General features: G+C 39.4%; 1 protein-coding gene across 3 annotated transcripts in view; it reads left to right on the top strand.

The window, feature by feature from the left end:
* Positions 1 to 1439: 1439 nt before the first annotated feature.
* kif20b (kinesin family member 20B) overlaps positions 1440 to 18208 on the top strand; it is a 63733-nt gene continuing 46964 nt past the window's right edge. For 2 of the 3 annotated variants that reach the window (XM_008115307.3, XM_008115306.3), the window contains exons 1-9: positions 1442 to 1676; positions 6576 to 6723; positions 7575 to 7661; positions 7753 to 7872; positions 8048 to 8186; positions 9883 to 10067; positions 13195 to 13252; positions 15109 to 15300; positions 16887 to 16998. In XM_008115307.3, the coding sequence (XP_008113514.2) occupies positions 6577 to 6723; positions 7575 to 7661; positions 7753 to 7872; positions 8048 to 8186; positions 9883 to 10067; positions 13195 to 13252; positions 15109 to 15300; positions 16887 to 16998 (1040 nt within the window). In that variant the 5' untranslated portion in view covers positions 1442 to 1676; position 6576. Of the gene's footprint in view, positions 1677 to 6575; positions 6724 to 7574; positions 7662 to 7752; positions 7873 to 8047; positions 8187 to 9882; positions 10068 to 13194; positions 13253 to 15108; positions 15301 to 16886; positions 16999 to 18208 lie in introns of all 3 variants that reach the window. The other variant, XM_008115308.3, reaches the window with a different exon arrangement.

The raw sequence follows: 18208 nt of genomic DNA, 5'->3' as shown, positions 1-18208 counted from the left end.
ATTGCTCTATGTTTTACTTTATTGTATTGTTGTTTATTGGCATTGAATCTTGTCAGATTTGTAACCCGCCTTGAGTCCTCTCAGGTGAGGAAGGCAGGATAGAAATAACGTAAATAAATAAATAAATCCCCCAGGCAAGAATCAGCCAGGCTTTGGAGCTCCAAGGCAATTCAATGCTAATCAAGGTGATCACCCTGGACCTTCCACAGATATATATACAGTAGAGTCTCACTTATCCAAGACTTGCTTATCCAAGGTTCTGGATTATCCAAGGCATTTTTGTAGTCAATGTTTTCAATACATTGTGATATTTTGGTGCTAAATTTGTAAATACAGTAATTACTACATAGCATTACTGTGTATTGAACTACTTTTTCTGTCAAATTTGTTGTATAACAATGTTTTGGTGTTTAATTTGTAAAATCATAACCTAATTTGATGTTTAATAGGCTTTTCCTTAACCTCTCCTTATTATCCAACATATTCACTACTCCAACGTTCTGCTGGCCCGTTTACGTTGGATAAGCGAGACTCTACTGTATATCATGATATTTTGGTGCTAAATTTGTAAATACAGTAATTACAACATAACATTACTGCATATTGAACTACTTTTTCTGTCAAATTTGTTGTATAACATGATGTTTTGGTGCTTAATTTGTAAAATCATAACCTAATTTGATGTTAAATGGGTTTTTCCTTAATCCCTCCTTATTATCCATGATATTCGCTTATCCAAGGTTCTGCCGGCCCGTTTACGTTGGATAAGCAAGACTCTACTGTATAAACCCCACTTGCCTAGTTTCCAACAGACCTCATAACCTCTGAGGTTGCATGCCATAGATGTGGGCGAAACGTCAGGAGAGAATGCTCCTGGAACACGGCGATACAGCCTGGAAAACTCACACGGCTCCAGGCTTCTGTGGCCCAAGACTACAAATCTCAAAGAGCATTTGAAATGGGATCCAAACAGCAGCATTGGCAGTTTCCTAATTCATTTGGGCGTTGAATCTTTTGACACTTTTGGTGCATCTGCACTGTACAATTAATGCAGTGTAGTTCCGCTTTTACTGCGATAGATTTTGTTTGTGTGTCAGGAACAACTTGAGAAACTAAGTCGCTTTTGGTGTGAGAGAATTGGCCCATCTGCAAGGGCGTTGCCCAGAGAGGCGGGAGCCGGATTCGAACCCGCTGACCTTTGGATCAGCAGTCGCTGCTGGCACAAGGGTTTATCCCACTGCGCCACCGTAAGCAATGCTATGGAAAACATTGGGATTGGCACTCTTGGGCAGAGACCATTCCATACCATTGAGTGGCGTCAAACTGGCTCGCCTCCATGTGCTACCAAAGGGGCGGGGCTTAATCTCTTGCTTCCTACGTCTGCCTCTCTGGGAACGTTCGAAAACTACACTTCCCAGGGTGCACTTTGTCGCTGACGTCTGGTTCCCAGGAGCCTTCGCGGCTAGGTTTGAAAATAAGACCGCTGCTCCGTTCTTCGTAGCGTTTGCTTTGGCTCTCTGCCTGTTTGTTTGGTTCTTTCTTTGGGGCCCTTCCTTTCTCCGCAGTGAGGAGGGACTGGGATGGAATTGGAACCTTGATTACCACGATTTGGGGTGATCTAGTCTAGACACAGCTGATCAACTGGTAGCAGTCAGCCACTGGATCCTGACCTTCAGGTAAGTGAATAGCAGTCCTTGCCCATTCTTTCGTTAGTCATAAAGCCTTTGCAACCCAGTCCAATACAATTAAGATTAAGGTGGTAGGGAATCTAATAACTTCCCAAAGTAACTTTTTAAATAAATTCCCGACCAATTACACTATGGTCCCTTCCACACAGCTGAATAAAACCTCACATTAACTGCTTCAAACAGGAATATATGGCCGTGTGGACTCATATAACCCAGTTCAAAGCAGATATTGGAATGTATTTTAATTATGTTTTATGTTTGTTTAAATTTTTATAATCCTATTTTATGTCTGTTTTATGCCCAAGGCACTGTATATATGCCATTTGTAAGCTGCTTTGAGTCCCTCTCAGGATAGAAAAAGGTGTGATATAAATATGGTAAATAAATATTGTGGGATTGATATTGTGCCTTGATATTCTGGGTAATATGGCTGTGTAGAAGGGCCCTGTGCCACATGATTTTTGTTCCTGGGTTATAATGTTGTTTCCTAATTGGTTCTATCATAAAAGCATGGAAAAAAGTTTATTGAACTGCAAAAACTTTGTTTTTGCAGGACATTTTGCAGCACGTTTTGCTATAGTTTTTCAATGAATATCTCATTGAGTCTTAAGCAATTCAACATATGTTGTCGAAGGTTATCATGGCTGGAATTGCTAGGTTTCTGTGAGTTATCTGGGGCTGTATGACAATGTTTCAGAAGCATTTTCTCCTGATGTTTCGCCCGCATGTATGGCAGGCATCATCAGAGGTTGTGAGATCTGTTGGAATCTTGGCAAGAGGAGTTTATATATATCTGTTGAATGTCCAGAGTGGGAGAAAGAACTCTTGTCTGTTTGAAGCAAGTGTGAATGTAGCAATTGGCCACCTTGATTAGCATTAATGGCCTTGCAAGCTTCAAAGCCTAGCTGCTTACTGCCTGGGAGAATCCATTGTAAAGATTCCTCTGCAGGAGTCTACCTTATACCACGCAGCTATAAACAAGTCTACATAGGGACTATCAAACGTGGTGCCCAAACACAAATCAAGGAACATGAAAGGCACTGCAGACTAATTCAGCCAAAGAAGTCAGCCATAGCAGAGCACTTGATGAACCAACCTGGACACAGCATATTATCTAAGAACAGAGAAATGCTGGACCACTCTAACAACCACCATGTCAAACTACACAGAGAAGCCATTTAAATCCACAAGATTGCTTTCAACAGAAAGGAGGGAACCATGAAAGTGAACAAAATCTGGCTACAAGTATTAAAAAACTCTAAAATCAGGACAGTAAATAAGGAACAACACTCTGAAAACGGGAACTGCAGGCATGAATCAGTCATGGTCAGCTAACACCTCCCAACAAAGGATTCCCCCAGGCAGGAAGCAGGCAGGCTTTTAAACTGCACGGCTTTTCAATGCTAATCAACGTGGCCAACATTCACACTTGCCTCAAACAGACAAGAGTTCTTTCTCCCATCCTGAACATTTCACAAATATATAAACCCTACTTGACTAGTTTCCATCATATCTCACAACCTCTGGGGATGCCTGCCATAGATGTGGGCGAAACATCAGGAGAGAATGCTTCTGTAACATGGCCATACAGCCTGGAAAACTCACAGCAACCCAGTGATTCCAGCTATGAAGGTCTTCGACACAAGATTGCTATATTTTAGGCTTATGATTTTGACCTACATAGAACATGCAAGATTTGGCACCAAGTTTTCAGAATATTGAAACAAAATTACATCTGATGTTTTTACCAGATGTGTTTGCTTGGTTTTGTTCCTATTGGCTTTGAAGTAGATGACTTGTTTTCTTTTTCCAACATGATCTATGATATTCTGATGGAAATGCTTCAGTGTTTTTTGGAGGGCAGCGAGGGAAAAAAGGATTTGGGATGTTAGTTTTTTTCAAAAAATGTTGGCAGTGCTACTTGTATGAGTGTTTCACACTAGGTTTCTTCATATCTAACAATCAGCTGGACCTATCTGTAAAATTCTTGCTTTTCCCATTGAAAACAGTAGTAGCTGAATAAATCAAGGATTTTCTTTCTATGGCTTGTTTACTGTAATGTGTAAATTCAGCCATTGTCCAGTGTCACGCCTAACTAAAAACAGATTATCCAGGTGGCTTTACTTTTTTGGTTTGTTAGGAGAAAGCTAGAGACATAGTTTGTTCAGTTATCCCTGCTTGCAGCAAAAGCACCAAGATGCTTTATTTTGCTTTGCTGCCAGCAAGCAGGGACTCATTAGAAATTTGGTTTGTCATTCTTTGCAAACATCATTGTCATCCAGTGTCTTTATTTCTGTTGCAAAGCTTTAACATGAGTCTAGTATATAAGTAGCTCTGTTAAGCATTCACCAAACATGGCCAGGTTTGTCCAAATTCCTTTCCTCCCAATCTTATTAAAGCAGAAATGATTATGTAACCCATCTATCCCTTTATATCTGTTAGATAAATGTTATGTCGTAGAAAACAACACACTCCCACCCCAATAAAAACAAGTGCCATGCTGCACATTAGAACTGAAGGTGTCTTCCAGATCTGAAAAGTTAAAAAAAATAGTTCTTCCTGTGACCCATTGAAAAAAAGACACATGTGTCAATACAGATTTCCCCTTCCTCCTGTAATTTTTGCATTTTATATTCTAATCACAGTCTGTGACTGAATAATGAGAAGAAATTCGCCTTCTTGAACTTTGAAAGAGGGTTATGTGAAGGAAAGCACTTAAAAATCTAAAATGTTTTAAATTTATTATCTTGCTGACAGAGATACTCTTTTAATACTGGAAGTGTTTGTATGCCAAATCATGTTAATGAATTTTCTTCCTATGGCAGTAACTGAAATCACAATGGTTCTAGAATTAAGGATTTAACACCTCAGTTAAGTGCCAACAATTTCGTCCTCTGGCTAAATCTTGCCATTCCATATTTTCTGTCCATGGGGCCTCCTTTTCCAATCGTATCCTGAAAAACCCCATCACATTTGCTACACAGCATTGCAGAGTATTTGAAGGAGGAATGGTTGCCCTTGAGCATTTGTTGGGTTGACAATATAGTACAGTATATCCTTACCGTTCCTGTTTGAACTGGAATTTCGGCGTTATACTTGATGCTTTCCTGCAACAACTCATTGCCAAGCAATATCAGATCTTGTAGTTCAAAAAGAGTGTGTGTTCCAAAATCTGGGCAGGTTTGGCAGCAATGGGCAAGTTGTTTTATAGCACATATGAGTCAACTGTAGTTCAGATCACGAACTTCTTATTGCAAAATTTAGAATCGGACTAAAGAGAATGGGGAAAATACACAGACCAATTAGATATGATCTCACAAATATTCCTAGTGAATATGCAGTAGAGATGAAGAATACATTTCAGGGACCTAGTCCCAGAAGAACTAAGGATAGAAGTTCACAACATTGTTCATGAGGCAGCAACAAAGTACATCCCAAAGAAAAGAAAATCAAGAAGGCAAGATGGTTGTCTGCTGAGACACTGGAAGTAGCCCAAGAAAGAAGGAAGGCGAAAGGAAACAGTGATAGGGGGAAATATGCCCAATCAAATGCACAATTCCAGAGGCTAGCCAGGAGAGACAAGGAACTATTTTTAAACAAGCAATGCATGGAAGTGGAAGAAGACAATAGAATAGGAAGGACAAGAGACCTCTTCCAGAAAATCAGAAACATCAGACACAAATTTCAGGCAAAAATGGGCATGATCAAAAACAAAGATGGCAGGAACCTTACAGAAGCTGAAGAGATCAAGAAAAGGTGGTGAGAATATACAGAAGATCTGTACAGAAAGGATAATAATATAGAGGATAGCTTTAATGGAGTGGTGAGTGAATTAGAACCAGACATCCTGAGGAGTGAGGTTGAATGGGCCTTAAGAAGCATTGCTCATAACAAGGCAGCAGGAGACGACGGGATCCCAGCTGATTTGTTTAAAATCTTGGAAGGTGATGCTGTCAAGGTGATGCATGCCATATGCCAGCAAATATGGAAAACACAAGATTAGCCATCGGATTGGAAAAAATCAATTTATAACCCCATACCCAAAAAGGGAAACAATAAAGAATGCTCAAACTTACGTACAGTGGCACTTATTTCCCATGCCAGTAAGGTAATGCTCAAAATCCTGCAAGGAAGACTCCAGCAATACATGGAGCGAGAGTTGCCAGATGTAAAAGATGGGTTCAGAAAAGGCAGAGGAATGAGAGACCAAATTGCCAATATCCGCTGGATAATGGAGGAAGCCAGGGAGTTTTCAGAAAAACATCTACTTCTGCTTTATTGACTATTTTAAAGCCTTTGACTGTGTGGATCATAATAAACTATAGCATGGGGATACCAAGTCACCTTGTCTGTCTCCTGAGAAATCTGTATAAAGACCAAGTAGCCACAGTAAGAACAGATCATGGGACCACAGGTTGGTTTAAGATTGGCCACATCATGAGAAGACAGGAAAGCTTGGAAAAGATCATGATGCTGGGGAAAATAGAAGGAAAAAGGAAGAGAGGCCGACCAAGGGCAAGATGGATGGATGGTATCCTTGAAGTGACTGGCTTGACCTTGAAGGAACTGCTGGCGGCAACGGCTGACAGGGAGCTCTGGCATGGATTGGTCCATGAGGTCACAAAGAGTCGAAAACAACTATGTGATTGAGCAGCAGCAGATGAGTCAACACCACTGGTTTTTGTCACTGAATATGTCTGGGAAAGATTCCTGTCCAAAGCCCCAGAGGGTTGCTAGGTTGCTGAGTGATACTGAACAAAATGTACATCAGTTCCATGTGAGGTTCATGCTAGGATAAGGCAAGGTAAGCATCTTAGACAAGACCATGTAATGGTCAACTGGTCAGTTTTTGGGGTGTAACTGTTTTTTTTGTCCCTTCACTCATAGAATGGAGGAAAATTTGACTGAACCAGGATTTTCCCGTCTCTCCTTTATTTCTTCTGTTGAGTTGACGCCACAAATTGGTCCAAAAGACCTTAATGATATCAAGAAAAATCTCTATGGTGACTTTTCTGCAATTTCTGATATAAGCCAGGTAAGACGTTCAGTAATTTGAGATGGTTATATCGCTGATTCCTGTCTAATTTTGTATATCTATATATATAAAAATGTAATGTTTGTTTTACTATGGAGTAAACAACAAAACCACTGAACCCAATCACACCAAATTTGGCCACAAAAGACAGTCATCCAAAATGTCTTTCAATTAAAAAAAAAGGGGGTGGTGGTGGCTTCGAGGGGTGGGCGTGGCTCCTGTTCAAGAGGGCGGGGCTGAGCCTCTCCCCTAGTCCAAGATGCAGGGATGGGAGGTGGAGGGAAGGTGGGCGGGGCCACAAATGGGTGGCCAGGACTGGGATGGGCGGAGTTGCGAGCTCTGAGTCAGGGCTGAGTTTCTATCCCTGTCCTGCGGTGCCTGCCAGGACACAGGGGGTGGGGCTAGAGGAGGGGGCGGGGCCTCTTCCCTAGTGCCTGATGGGGCTGAACCTCTATACCCCGCCCCCGTGTTCTAACAAGCCCTTCAGGGGAGGTATACAGAGGCTCAGCCCTGTCTCGAGCTCTTGGGAAGAGGCCCTGCCCTTTAGTCCTGCCCTTTAGTCCTGCCCTTTAGTCCTAAAAGGCCTCTCAGGAGAGGTATAGAGGCTCAGCCCTGTCTCGGGCTCTTGGAAGGAGGCCCCGCCCCTCCTCTGGCCCAGCCCCCATCCCCCGCCCTCTTAATAGGTGCCATCACCCCCCCCCCCCCCGGATCCCTGCAGCGCCCACCAGGGGGCGGTAGCACCCACTTTGGGAATCACTGCATTAAAGTCTCATTAAAAACATTGTTAGCCTTAGCCACATGAAAATTCTTCTTGGGGTAGTAATTACCATGTATTCCTTTTTTTTTTTAAGAGAGAAAGTTTGGAATCAAAGGAAGGAATCCATGTTTGCCTTCGCATCAGACCACTTATACAGGCAGAAAAAGGCAGTGATTCTCAGGTTTGACTTAATTTTTAAAGAACACTAAAGGTGAAACATTAAAGGTATGCTGTCTTCACAGCTAAAAGTTATTATTTCTACTTTCTAACAGGACTGTATTTCTGTTGTTGATCCAACAAGCGTTATATTGAAAGCCCCCAAAAGTTCCAAAGTTTTCAGACTCAGTGAAAAAAACATAGGGCAGCTGGTGCAGAAGTTTACTTTTTCACAGGTAAGTGAAGTTTTGAAGGCTCATTATAAATATATAAAATGGGAACTTTACATTTGAATAATGAGTATTTAAGCAATTTGAAAAGGATAAGAAAATGAAGCTTTCCTGGTATTGGTCAGAAGCTCAGGAATCAAAATCATAAAAATAAAAGATCATCTTATTTATGATTTGTTAGGTATTTGGTCCTGAAACAACACAAGAAGAACTCTTTGAAGAAACTGTGAAGCAAACAGTGTTGGACTTCATCAAGGGTCATAGCCGTCTAGTATTTACTTATGGAGTTACAAATGCTGGGAAAACATATACTTACCAAGGTACAACAGATTATCCATGACTCTTTAGAAAAATATTGACTTGAGTTGTATGCTATCTGCTTAGGGCTCTTTCCTGGATGTCATACACCTGTCCCATCGCAATATGATTCCCCACCTTAGCTCTGTTTTCTAATCATGTTACTGTTACTCTAACTCTTCAGGTAATTATTTTTTGTCAGAGATATATTATGTAATTTATTTTGAATGCCTTTCTTAGAACACAAGACCCAACTTTTATACCCTTATTGTCTCAAGAGTCTCAACCATGGCATCTTTTTAGTCTGCTTCTACCACCAGGATGGACTGTTAGATAAAATGAAACTACTGCCTCAGATGGCAGATGGGATGGGTAAGGAGAAGAATAGGTCCATAGATGTCATATAGTGTGTCCTGTACAAGGTTGCCTCCTATTTTCATGAGAACTGATGGATGCTACCCTGTTGTCAGGGTTTATTCAATTGCCAGTATGTATGAATGTAGAATGGGATTCTATGTGAATGCGCTGCTTTTTAGGTTTAGGGAGGAATTTTTTTTAGGTTGGTCTGATACTATTTGATTTTTTTCTAGTAATTTTGAGACAGAAGTATGCAAAGTTTGTGCTTTACTACTGAGCCCATCACCCCTCATCTCAAATAAGGCAGGGTATTCTGTCTCAGTTGAATAACACAGTGTAACAAAATTTGAAAAAATAATTTGATCCTGGTTTGAAAGTGTTATTTCCTGTTTATTTGTGCTGTACTTACTTTGAATGTTGTTGTTATACTCCAGAAATGTTGTTTTTGTGGCTGCCACAAACTGTTGAATTGGTTGAGAGTCTGGGATATTCGTTGAAAAACTAGAGTAAAATGTACTGTAGGATGTCCTACAAAGAACAAAGTTTTTGCAGTTTAATAAAGTTTTTTCCATGTTTTTTGATAGAACCAATTAGGTTCAGGTTGATCACCAGTCAGTGATGAAGGATTTTCCAGAACCTTAAGTTGATTGGGTCTTGAAACGGCTTGCCCATTTAGTGTATTTAGTTAAGAATGATACTGTCTGGTGTACGTACTTAGAATGCTTATTGTTTTCAACTGTACAAGGAAGTTAGAAGTACTCGAATAGTGGAGAGCTGATTGGTGATAAGCCACAATGACAGTTATGTGTTATATTTTAAAAATAGGGTGATGATTATGTTACCAGAATACTACTAAATATAAAATGGTTATTGAAAATAGGTATATAACTAAATACACTTCTTTAAAGGGATAATTGCCTGAAAATGTTAATTAGTATTGCATTCTCATGTTGAAAATGCTGGTGTTTTTATTTGGCTAAATGTATCAGCAGAACTAGATTGATTGCTAAAGGGTTCTCAACTTGATAACGTGAATCTAATTGTCTATCAAGGGTGCATCAACACTCTAGAATTAATTCAGTTTGACACCATTTTGACTGCATGGATCCATGCTATGGAATTGTGGCAGTTGCAGTTCTACAAGGTCATTCGTTTTCTCTGCCAAAGAAAGCTGGTACCTCATGAAATACAAATCCCACACTTTCACAAGATTCATCTATTACAGTTAAAGTGGTGTCAAGCTGTATTAATTCTACAGTGTAGATACATCCTGAGATAGTCCTATTATTCTAGAAGTGAGCCATGTAACTGTCTTCTGAGTAAACTGAATAAATTTGATAAGTCTGGTATTTTCTGTGACAGGCACTGAAGAAGCCAGTGGCATTCTCCCAAGAGCACTTGATCTCTTGTTTAAACGCATTCAAAGCAGACTGTATCCAGAGATGAACCTCAAACCCCATCGATGCCGAGAACATCGGAGGCTGACAAAAGAGGAAATCAAGGAAGAAGTGTCTCTGAAAGGCTTGCTACTTCGACTCATGAAAGAGGTATGGCTACTTGTTAAACTTCATTACTAATTTTTGCTGCAGGGGAAAAAACTGAAAATAGTGTAAATAGTGTATGTGAGTAATACTCAGGGCATCAATAGTTCATCCACTCTCTTCTTCCTTTGATGTTTTCAAAAATGCTCCCCATCAACATGAATGGTGTAGGTTTTATTCTATTTGGGATAAAATGGAGATTTTACATTCTGATTGAAGCTGATGCAGGTCTTTTTCTTTAGCCAATCCACCTGGATATCATCTGGAAGCTATTGTATGGCCCAGCAAAGGAGGTTGCCTAGGAAAGCATTAGGCTCGCCCTACACAATTATGGGAAAAAGGCAGTAGATTCATCCTGGTTGCTCTAAATTAAACTTTGAAATAACAGTAGAGAAAGGTCTCAATCCAAGATAGAAAACTTCTCTCAAAAATATTATAGGTTTATAAACAATATGGTAAATAAATATATGTGAATCACAAGCTATACCAAAAAGTGGACATGCGTAGAATTGTTTCAAAATAAAAAAGGTAAAGGTTTCCCCTGATGTTAAGTCCAGTCATGTCTGACTCTGGGGGTTGGTGCCCATCTCCATTTCTAAGCCGAAGAGCCGGTGTTGTCCGTAGACACCTCCAAGTTCATGTGGCCGGCATGACTGCATGGAGCGCCGTTACCTTCCCGCCGGAGCGGTACTTATTGATGTACTCACATTGGCATGTTTTCGAACTGCTAGGTTGGCAGAAGCTGGAGCTAACAGTGGCCGCTCATGCTGCTCCCAGGTTTGAACCTGGGACCTTTTGGTCTGCAAGTTCAGCAGCTCAGTGCTTTAACACACTTCGTCACCGGGGCTCCTTTGTACCAAAATACTTATATCAATAATAGAAGTGAGGTCAGAATTGACAGTGTCTGAAACAGTATACAAATAGGCATTGTAATCTGTAATTTCTAGCTGTTTTAGACTTTATCAGTTCTGAACTGACTTCTCTTGTCCTTCATCGTGAGTTGTGCATTTTGACATTCATTAGCTGTGGACATTGGTCAAGATCTTACATCACAGATGTAGTTGCAAATGCATAATTGTATATTGTCTTCTGACCCAACTCCTCACATCTGCCTTAAAAGCCAACAGCTACACAAAGTGATGGACGTACTTTTTTCTGATGAGCCGAGTGCAGCTGAATGGCATTTCCAGTCTCCTCGTAATGATTTGTACTCTTAATAGGAGCTGCCACAAGGATCCTACTTCTGACTGATTCAGAGTAGATTTCTGGTGGGAATTGACTAGAAATGTCATCCTGCAATTCTGTGGTTGCCTTCAAAATAGGCCTACATTGGTTAGTGTGACGTTTTGGCTATAAAGCAAGATTTTGGAGCCCATTTGCTATTGTGGCAATGATGCCAAAAAAAGTAAAAGGAATCCTTTAATATAAGTATTTGTAACATAAGTATTTGTGGAATTCTGAATATATAAACAGAAGAAATATTCCATGCTTTATAGGGTACCACACAATATTTTTTATTTTGTCACTATGTCCCCTTTGATCATACTGTTGCTATTTTTAACTAATTTAATTAAACTATGTATCACTTTAGTGTGGGCTTGCGTATATTGGAATAAAGACACAAGTTTGTGACTTTGATATTCTGTGGCCTTCTTTGATTTATCATTTGGAATTTCTATCTGTAATTCCTATTAGCTATAAATCAATGGTCAAAGCATATATAGAATTTTGCTCTTGCAGTAAAATACTGCTCCTTCCAGTCCACCCAACAATGATTGACTGCTAAGTGATGAGCTGTTGGATTATAATATTTCAAAGCTTGTGTGTTATCTGATACTTTAAAAATAGGACCAAATGCCTTATACTTAGTTCATGAGTCTTATCAATAACCATATTGTCCTTTTAAAGAAGGATTATATCATGTTTTTGGTTGTGGAAAGAAAATAAGTTGTTCAGATTAGCTGAACACACTTTCCATGCATTTTTTTCCAAAAAACTCGAAGACTTTAATTTGTCAGTTTTATAAACTCCTTGAATGTCTTTAAATTGATACAAAATATTACCTAGTAAGTATTTTGAGGTTTCCAAGTGTCAGAATCTGCTGTGCTTGTCTGTAGTTGTGAAAAACTATTTTGTTTGAAAGTGTTCTTGTTTTGCAAAATCCGACTGTGGCTCAACAGTAAAATGTAATTTCAGACATAAAATGCCTATCTAAATGTGAAATTATACTTTATTATATTTACAAATATAGTAAACATGGATGCATGACAACCAATCAAAAAGATTTATATGAACATTATTTCATAAAAACATATAGTTAATTGGTCAATGTAGGCATATTCACAAGGGTCCTGCTGAATTAGACAAATGAGCCATCTAGTCCTGTGCTGTTTTGTTCCAAACTGACCATAGAACTAGAAGAGATCTCAAGGGCCATCCATTCTCACCCAATTCTGCTATGCAGGAACATACAGTCAAAGCACTCCTGATAGATGGCCTCTCATCCTCTATTCAAAAACTCCCTGAAAAGGAGATTCCATACTCAAGAAAGCACATTCCACTGTTAAACAGCTTGTGCCAACAAGAAATTCTTCCTAAAATTCAGATGGAACATTGTTTTCTCTAGTTTGAACCCATTACTCCATCAGATGCCAGACAGAAACTCACCAACCTTATATATGAACAATGGTACCATTGTGCCATTTTCCTAAGTAAAGACATCTTGTAATTTTGGACTGAGCAGATGTGGCTCCCTACATGTCTGTGATCTACAATTTTCTGCAGCCCTAACTTGCATAGCTAATAATATATCATTAATGTATATGTTTTTTATTTGTATGTTTGTTTATGTAGCATACAAATATGGAGCCTCCGGTGGCTCACTGACTTTTGAAATGGCTTTGTGCGTGACATAAAGTGTATTTTGTCCATGATAACTTGTTGACGTTCAGCTTTGCTCTGATTGTTCCTATTGTTTATAGCTAGCCTGAGCTATTGCCATGAATTCTGATATGGCTACTACCGAAAGTGCAATTTCTATTGTTTTCCATGAGTGACTCATATGTTTTTAATGCTCTAATATACATACAAAGAAAGTTACATTTGTGACATTTGTCTATGTCATTATTATCAGGTGGATTACCCCAGTGACATGAATGAAAATCATAGCAGAACTGCTGATATTTCTAAAGGTAAGTTTTGTACCTGAAAGGTTAATTATCCTTTGCCTGGAAATCTCAAACACTCCAACATTGTTGTGACTGAGATAGTGACGTCTTTCCTTTCTAATGCTTCCATGTACACAAACTTTGTTTTATGTACAAAATTACTACAACTTGTCTCCAGTAGTAGAAGAAAGGTGAGAAATAAAGAAATAAGAAATATCATTCAAAGAAATAATCATGTTAGTTTGTCATTATAAAAAGGAGGAATATACGTTTGAATCTTTAAAGACTAATATACTTACTTTAGCATAAGATTTCCTAGTTAAAGCCCACTCTATCTGGAATATAGGGCTTTCATCCATAAAAATGTGTGCTGAAATAAATTGGTTAAAATTAAAAGGCTTTATTATGGTCATAGACTAGCATAAGGAGAGTGGGTACAGTCTCATAGAACCATTGTACATTAAAATGTAAAAGGCTAAAAAACAAAGATGTTGAAGGCACAAAAACTATTTAGAGAAGTGAAGGGACTAAAAAGGGATAGAGAGGGAGGGCAACTGATGGAGGAGTAGGAGCATTCAGGGCATAAATCTAGGGGACTAGAGTGGGAAGAACTGATTTACATTTCAGTTAGCTGATAGATTGTTAACTTTTGGATCCAGTCATTATCTGGTGGATTTTAAGTGCTGCTACACAAAACTTTGTATGTTATAACTGGGTTGGTATCTGAGAGCAGCAGGGTGGTGTAAAATTGTCCTGAACGACCTGGATAATTATATAGGAAAGGCAGGATGAGTCTGGCTGTAGGCTGTAAGCAATGCAAGCTGTTTATTGAAGATAGTTTATTGAAGAAGCATTAGCAAATCAAAGTTCCAAAGTCAATAAAACAAAGTTTTAGTCCACAACGTATGAGGCACTTGGGAATCTTGAAGCAAGGGTCCATAGAAATCCAAACATAAGTATAAACTTCAATCAAGGTAATCAAAATTAGTCCAAGGAACAGGATCATGAATTAGAAGAAAGAACAAGATCATGAACTGGAACAGGAGATTCAAAATGCAAGGCTTTCAGGAACATGGCTTGATAATCCAAAACACCCAGGAACAAGAACTGGAACAAAACTCCAAGATACAAGGCTTACAGGAACTTGGCATGAAAGTCCAAAGGAAACATGAAAAAAGACTCCATGAAACAGGATCAAACCTCTCCATGTGCAAAGTTACCACCTCAGAACTTACTCTCAGAAGCAGTTCCTCTTAAAGCTAAAATCAAGGCCTCTTTCCGTGGGAATTTTGCTCAAAACCCTTTCTCATTAGTAACCTATTGCCCCTTCTCAAAACCTTCCTTTCTTGTCTCTGTTGACATATTGCTTTTTTTCTCAACCTCATTACTGTAATGTCCATTTGCCAAGTGATAACTCAACCTTGAACAACGCGGTTCAAGCTGCTGTTTGAAACCATTGTATGCCTGCTTCCAGAATCCTCAGGAACAGCAGCCTCATCTAACTCTGGCTGTACAGAATCATTTACTTCTGGCTGCATGGGAATCCTAGGCCCCAAACCAGATTCATCGGACAGGTCAGGTGGAGGTACTATCACAGGCCCAACTCCAGGCTCACCTGACAGCTCAGATACAGGCTGGAATACAAGTATGACCACCCACACTCTGGCCTCCACTTTCATGAAGCCTGTCTCCAGTTGTAGAATGGTACTGGAGAGGCATTTTGTTACTTGCAGGGCTGATCTCAAAAAAATTATTATACAAGCTCTAAAGTGGTTAGTCTTAAAGTTGCTGCATGACCCTCTCTTTTTCTCTCTTTTTTTCTTTCTTTAAAAAATCCTTATTTTCACCCAAGTATTGTTATGCCTCCAATATTCTTTCAGATTTTCAGGAACCACAGATAGAAGCACTGCAGTCTAATGTGGAGAACCAAAGATCACAATTCTCGGTTTGGGTTTCATTTTGTGAAATCTACAATGAGTGTATTTATGACCTCCTGGTTCCACTCTCCAGTGACAAAAAAAGGAAGGGGTTGCGTCTTGCGCAGGACATCAAAGGCTGTTCATATGTTAAAGGTACTAAACATCTTAGAACCCTGAGCCCTTGTTATTCATGGTGCTTTGGCACCAGGACACCCTGTGGATTCTAATAACCAGGGATGTTTTAATCCCATTATAAACAATGACATAGTAAAACAGTCCCTTATATAAAATGACAAATTCAAAATTTGATTTTTTAAAAAATTCTAGCTGTGATTGGTTGGATCTGTAGATGAAGAATGAGGACTGTAATTGTTAACCATCATCTCATTATTCTTTAAGTACTTTATATACTAAAATGAAGCAGGATTTCTTTGATTAAAAATGCATTTCATTTTATGATGCAAAGGGGGAAAAAGTGCTTCTTGTCCACTTCCAGACCTCCTCAGACTAGATTTGACAAGATAACCACACTAGATTGGTAAAGAGATGTGTGTGTGTGTGTGTGTGTGTGTGTGTGTGTGTGTGTATTTTATTCCTGGCTTGCAAAAGCACAGACTACTACTCTAGCATTTAAGTATAATATTTGCCAGAGATGCTTTAACTATATTTGTGACGAAGACTCACTGTAGAAATAATCTGAATGAATTCAAAGGGACACATTTCCAAATAAATATTTACAGGGTTGGGATGTAAATGTGAATAACATGAAATTGCTGACTTTTATCTGGCTCTGACTGTATCTCCTGCCCCTCCCACCCCATTTAAACATGCTTGGGACATTCTTCCACTGACAATAGTTTTAATTTTGTTCATTCAGAATCTGTTAAACAAATCAGTGTTAAAGATTTTAGCGAGTATTATATACATTCTGAAAAGAATTTTTCCCAGTTGTAGGAACCAATTTTCAACTTTGTAACCATAGGTAGATTTGTTGACATAATCATTTTTGAAAGGATTAAAATCAATCAGTGCAGATTTTGATATACAGATAGTCCCCGAGTTACAAATATCTGACTTACAAATGATTCGTATTTCAGAATGGGGGTGAGACAACAGGAAGTGAGAGAAATCTACCCGTAGGAAGGGAAATTCACTCCTGGAAGAGTTATCATGGGGAAAAGGAGTCTCCACAGAAGATTTATCACCAATCCTTGTTTCCACATCAAACCACATTTTTAAAAATCCAATTATCACAGGGACAGAAAGTGAGATTAAATCTTCTGAATAGGGGCACAGACAGCAAAACAAACACCACAGGAGTGCTAACCTTTTTTATGCTATCCAAAGCCTTTAACATGTCTGTCTGTGTGTATATATGTGAAGTTACACAAATTCGACTGCCTGGGTATATAGCATATCTGCCGGCCTGCTTAGTTATGCACAGAAACACAATTGGCTCCTTCTTGCTGCTACCCCCAATCCCATCCTCCCGTAAAAATTCCAGTTTAATTGAGAGATGGTCTTATCACATAAATGCCCTAACATGAAAAAGAAGTACAAAACATGTACATTTTTGTAACATCAGTGAATGGCTGATCATGTGTAAATCAGGTCTTAAACCCACTATAAATACCATACACCAACATTCCTATTTCCTATACTGATTAACTTGTCCATTGTATTAAAATAAAATGTGTTGTGTGCAATCTTTAATAAAGTACCTTTGGTATTCCTTAAAGATCTGCAATGGATCCAGGTTTCAAAATTTAAAGAAGCTTTTAAACTTATGAAACTGGGTCTGAAGCATCAGAGTTTTGCGTCAACGAAGCTGAATGCGAACTCCAGCCGAAGGTAATGTGCTGAATGTAATAGCATAATTTTTTTGTTTTATTGGGAAAGCTTCTCCAATTCACACTTAAATGATCCTTATACCATCCTTGCTGATGTATTTATTTAATAAACCCCCGTTGAATATGCTGATCTTGTTCAGGGGGTTCTAATTGTGTGGAAGACTCATAACACCATGTAACACGATTTTTGTTCCTGGGTTATAAATGTCATTTCCCAATTGGTTCTATCATAATAACACGGGAAAAGTTTATTAAACTGCAAAACTATTTGTTTTTGTGGGTCATCCTGCACCACATTTTGCTATAGGTTTTCAATGAATATGTCATAGAGTGTCAAGTAATTTAACAGTTTGTTGCAGCCACAAAAATGAAGGTTCTGGAGTAGAACAACTACAGTAGAGTTCCGGTTATCCGAGATAAAGGGGCGGGCCCAATCTCGGAAAACGGAACTGCTCAGATTGCCGGGAGGCCCTATTATCCCTCCCGGCAGTCCGGTTTAGGGAAACGCCCTGCGATCGCTACTGCCTAGCAGCAATCACGAGGTGCTTCCCTGGGCCGAGGGCTTGCCGAGGGACCGAGCCCTCGCCCCTTGGGAAGCAACCTGCGAGCGCTGCTAGGCAGCAGCGATTGCGAGGTGCTTCCTCCTCCCTCTCCCTCTCTTGAACTCAAGAGAAGGAGAGGGAGAGGGAGGGGCGCCCCCCGGCGGCACCTAGAATAATACAGAGCCTTGGATAAACTGAGATCTACTGTACTTTCAAAGCAAGTACTGCACAATTGAACAGGAAGTAACACTTTCAAACCAGGAACAGAATTGTTTCTAATTTTGTTACGTAGTATAATTGATAGATCACGAGTTAAAACACTGGAATTGGTTCATGTGACACTGGCCTATAAGTGTAGGGTGATGGAGAAAAGAACCAATTTTTTAACACCATGGCATGCTCCACTGCTACATTTTTAGCTCAGAAGCTGAAGTAACTGCTGCCTGTACTTCCGGTTTACGCTTCTGATTCTTGGGGCAGTTTGGGGAATCAGGAAAGAAAGCCATTGTTCCAGGCAATATTACCAGCTATCTTCCAACCATTAAAAAGAACTTCATTAGATATGGCGGCCTTTTGGACCACTTTCCCTGATCCCTGGTTTAGTGAGTGAAACTAGCTTTCTGCAGGATTACACATACCCTTCCTCATCTAATGTGATGTTTAGATTCT

Source organism: Anolis carolinensis, chromosome 3 (assembly GCF_035594765.1).
Source record: "Anolis carolinensis isolate JA03-04 chromosome 3, rAnoCar3.1.pri, whole genome shotgun sequence".
NCBI lineage: Eukaryota > Metazoa > Chordata > Lepidosauria > Squamata > Dactyloidae > Anolis > Anolis carolinensis.
This window is presented reverse-complemented; position numbering and strand designations above follow the sequence as displayed.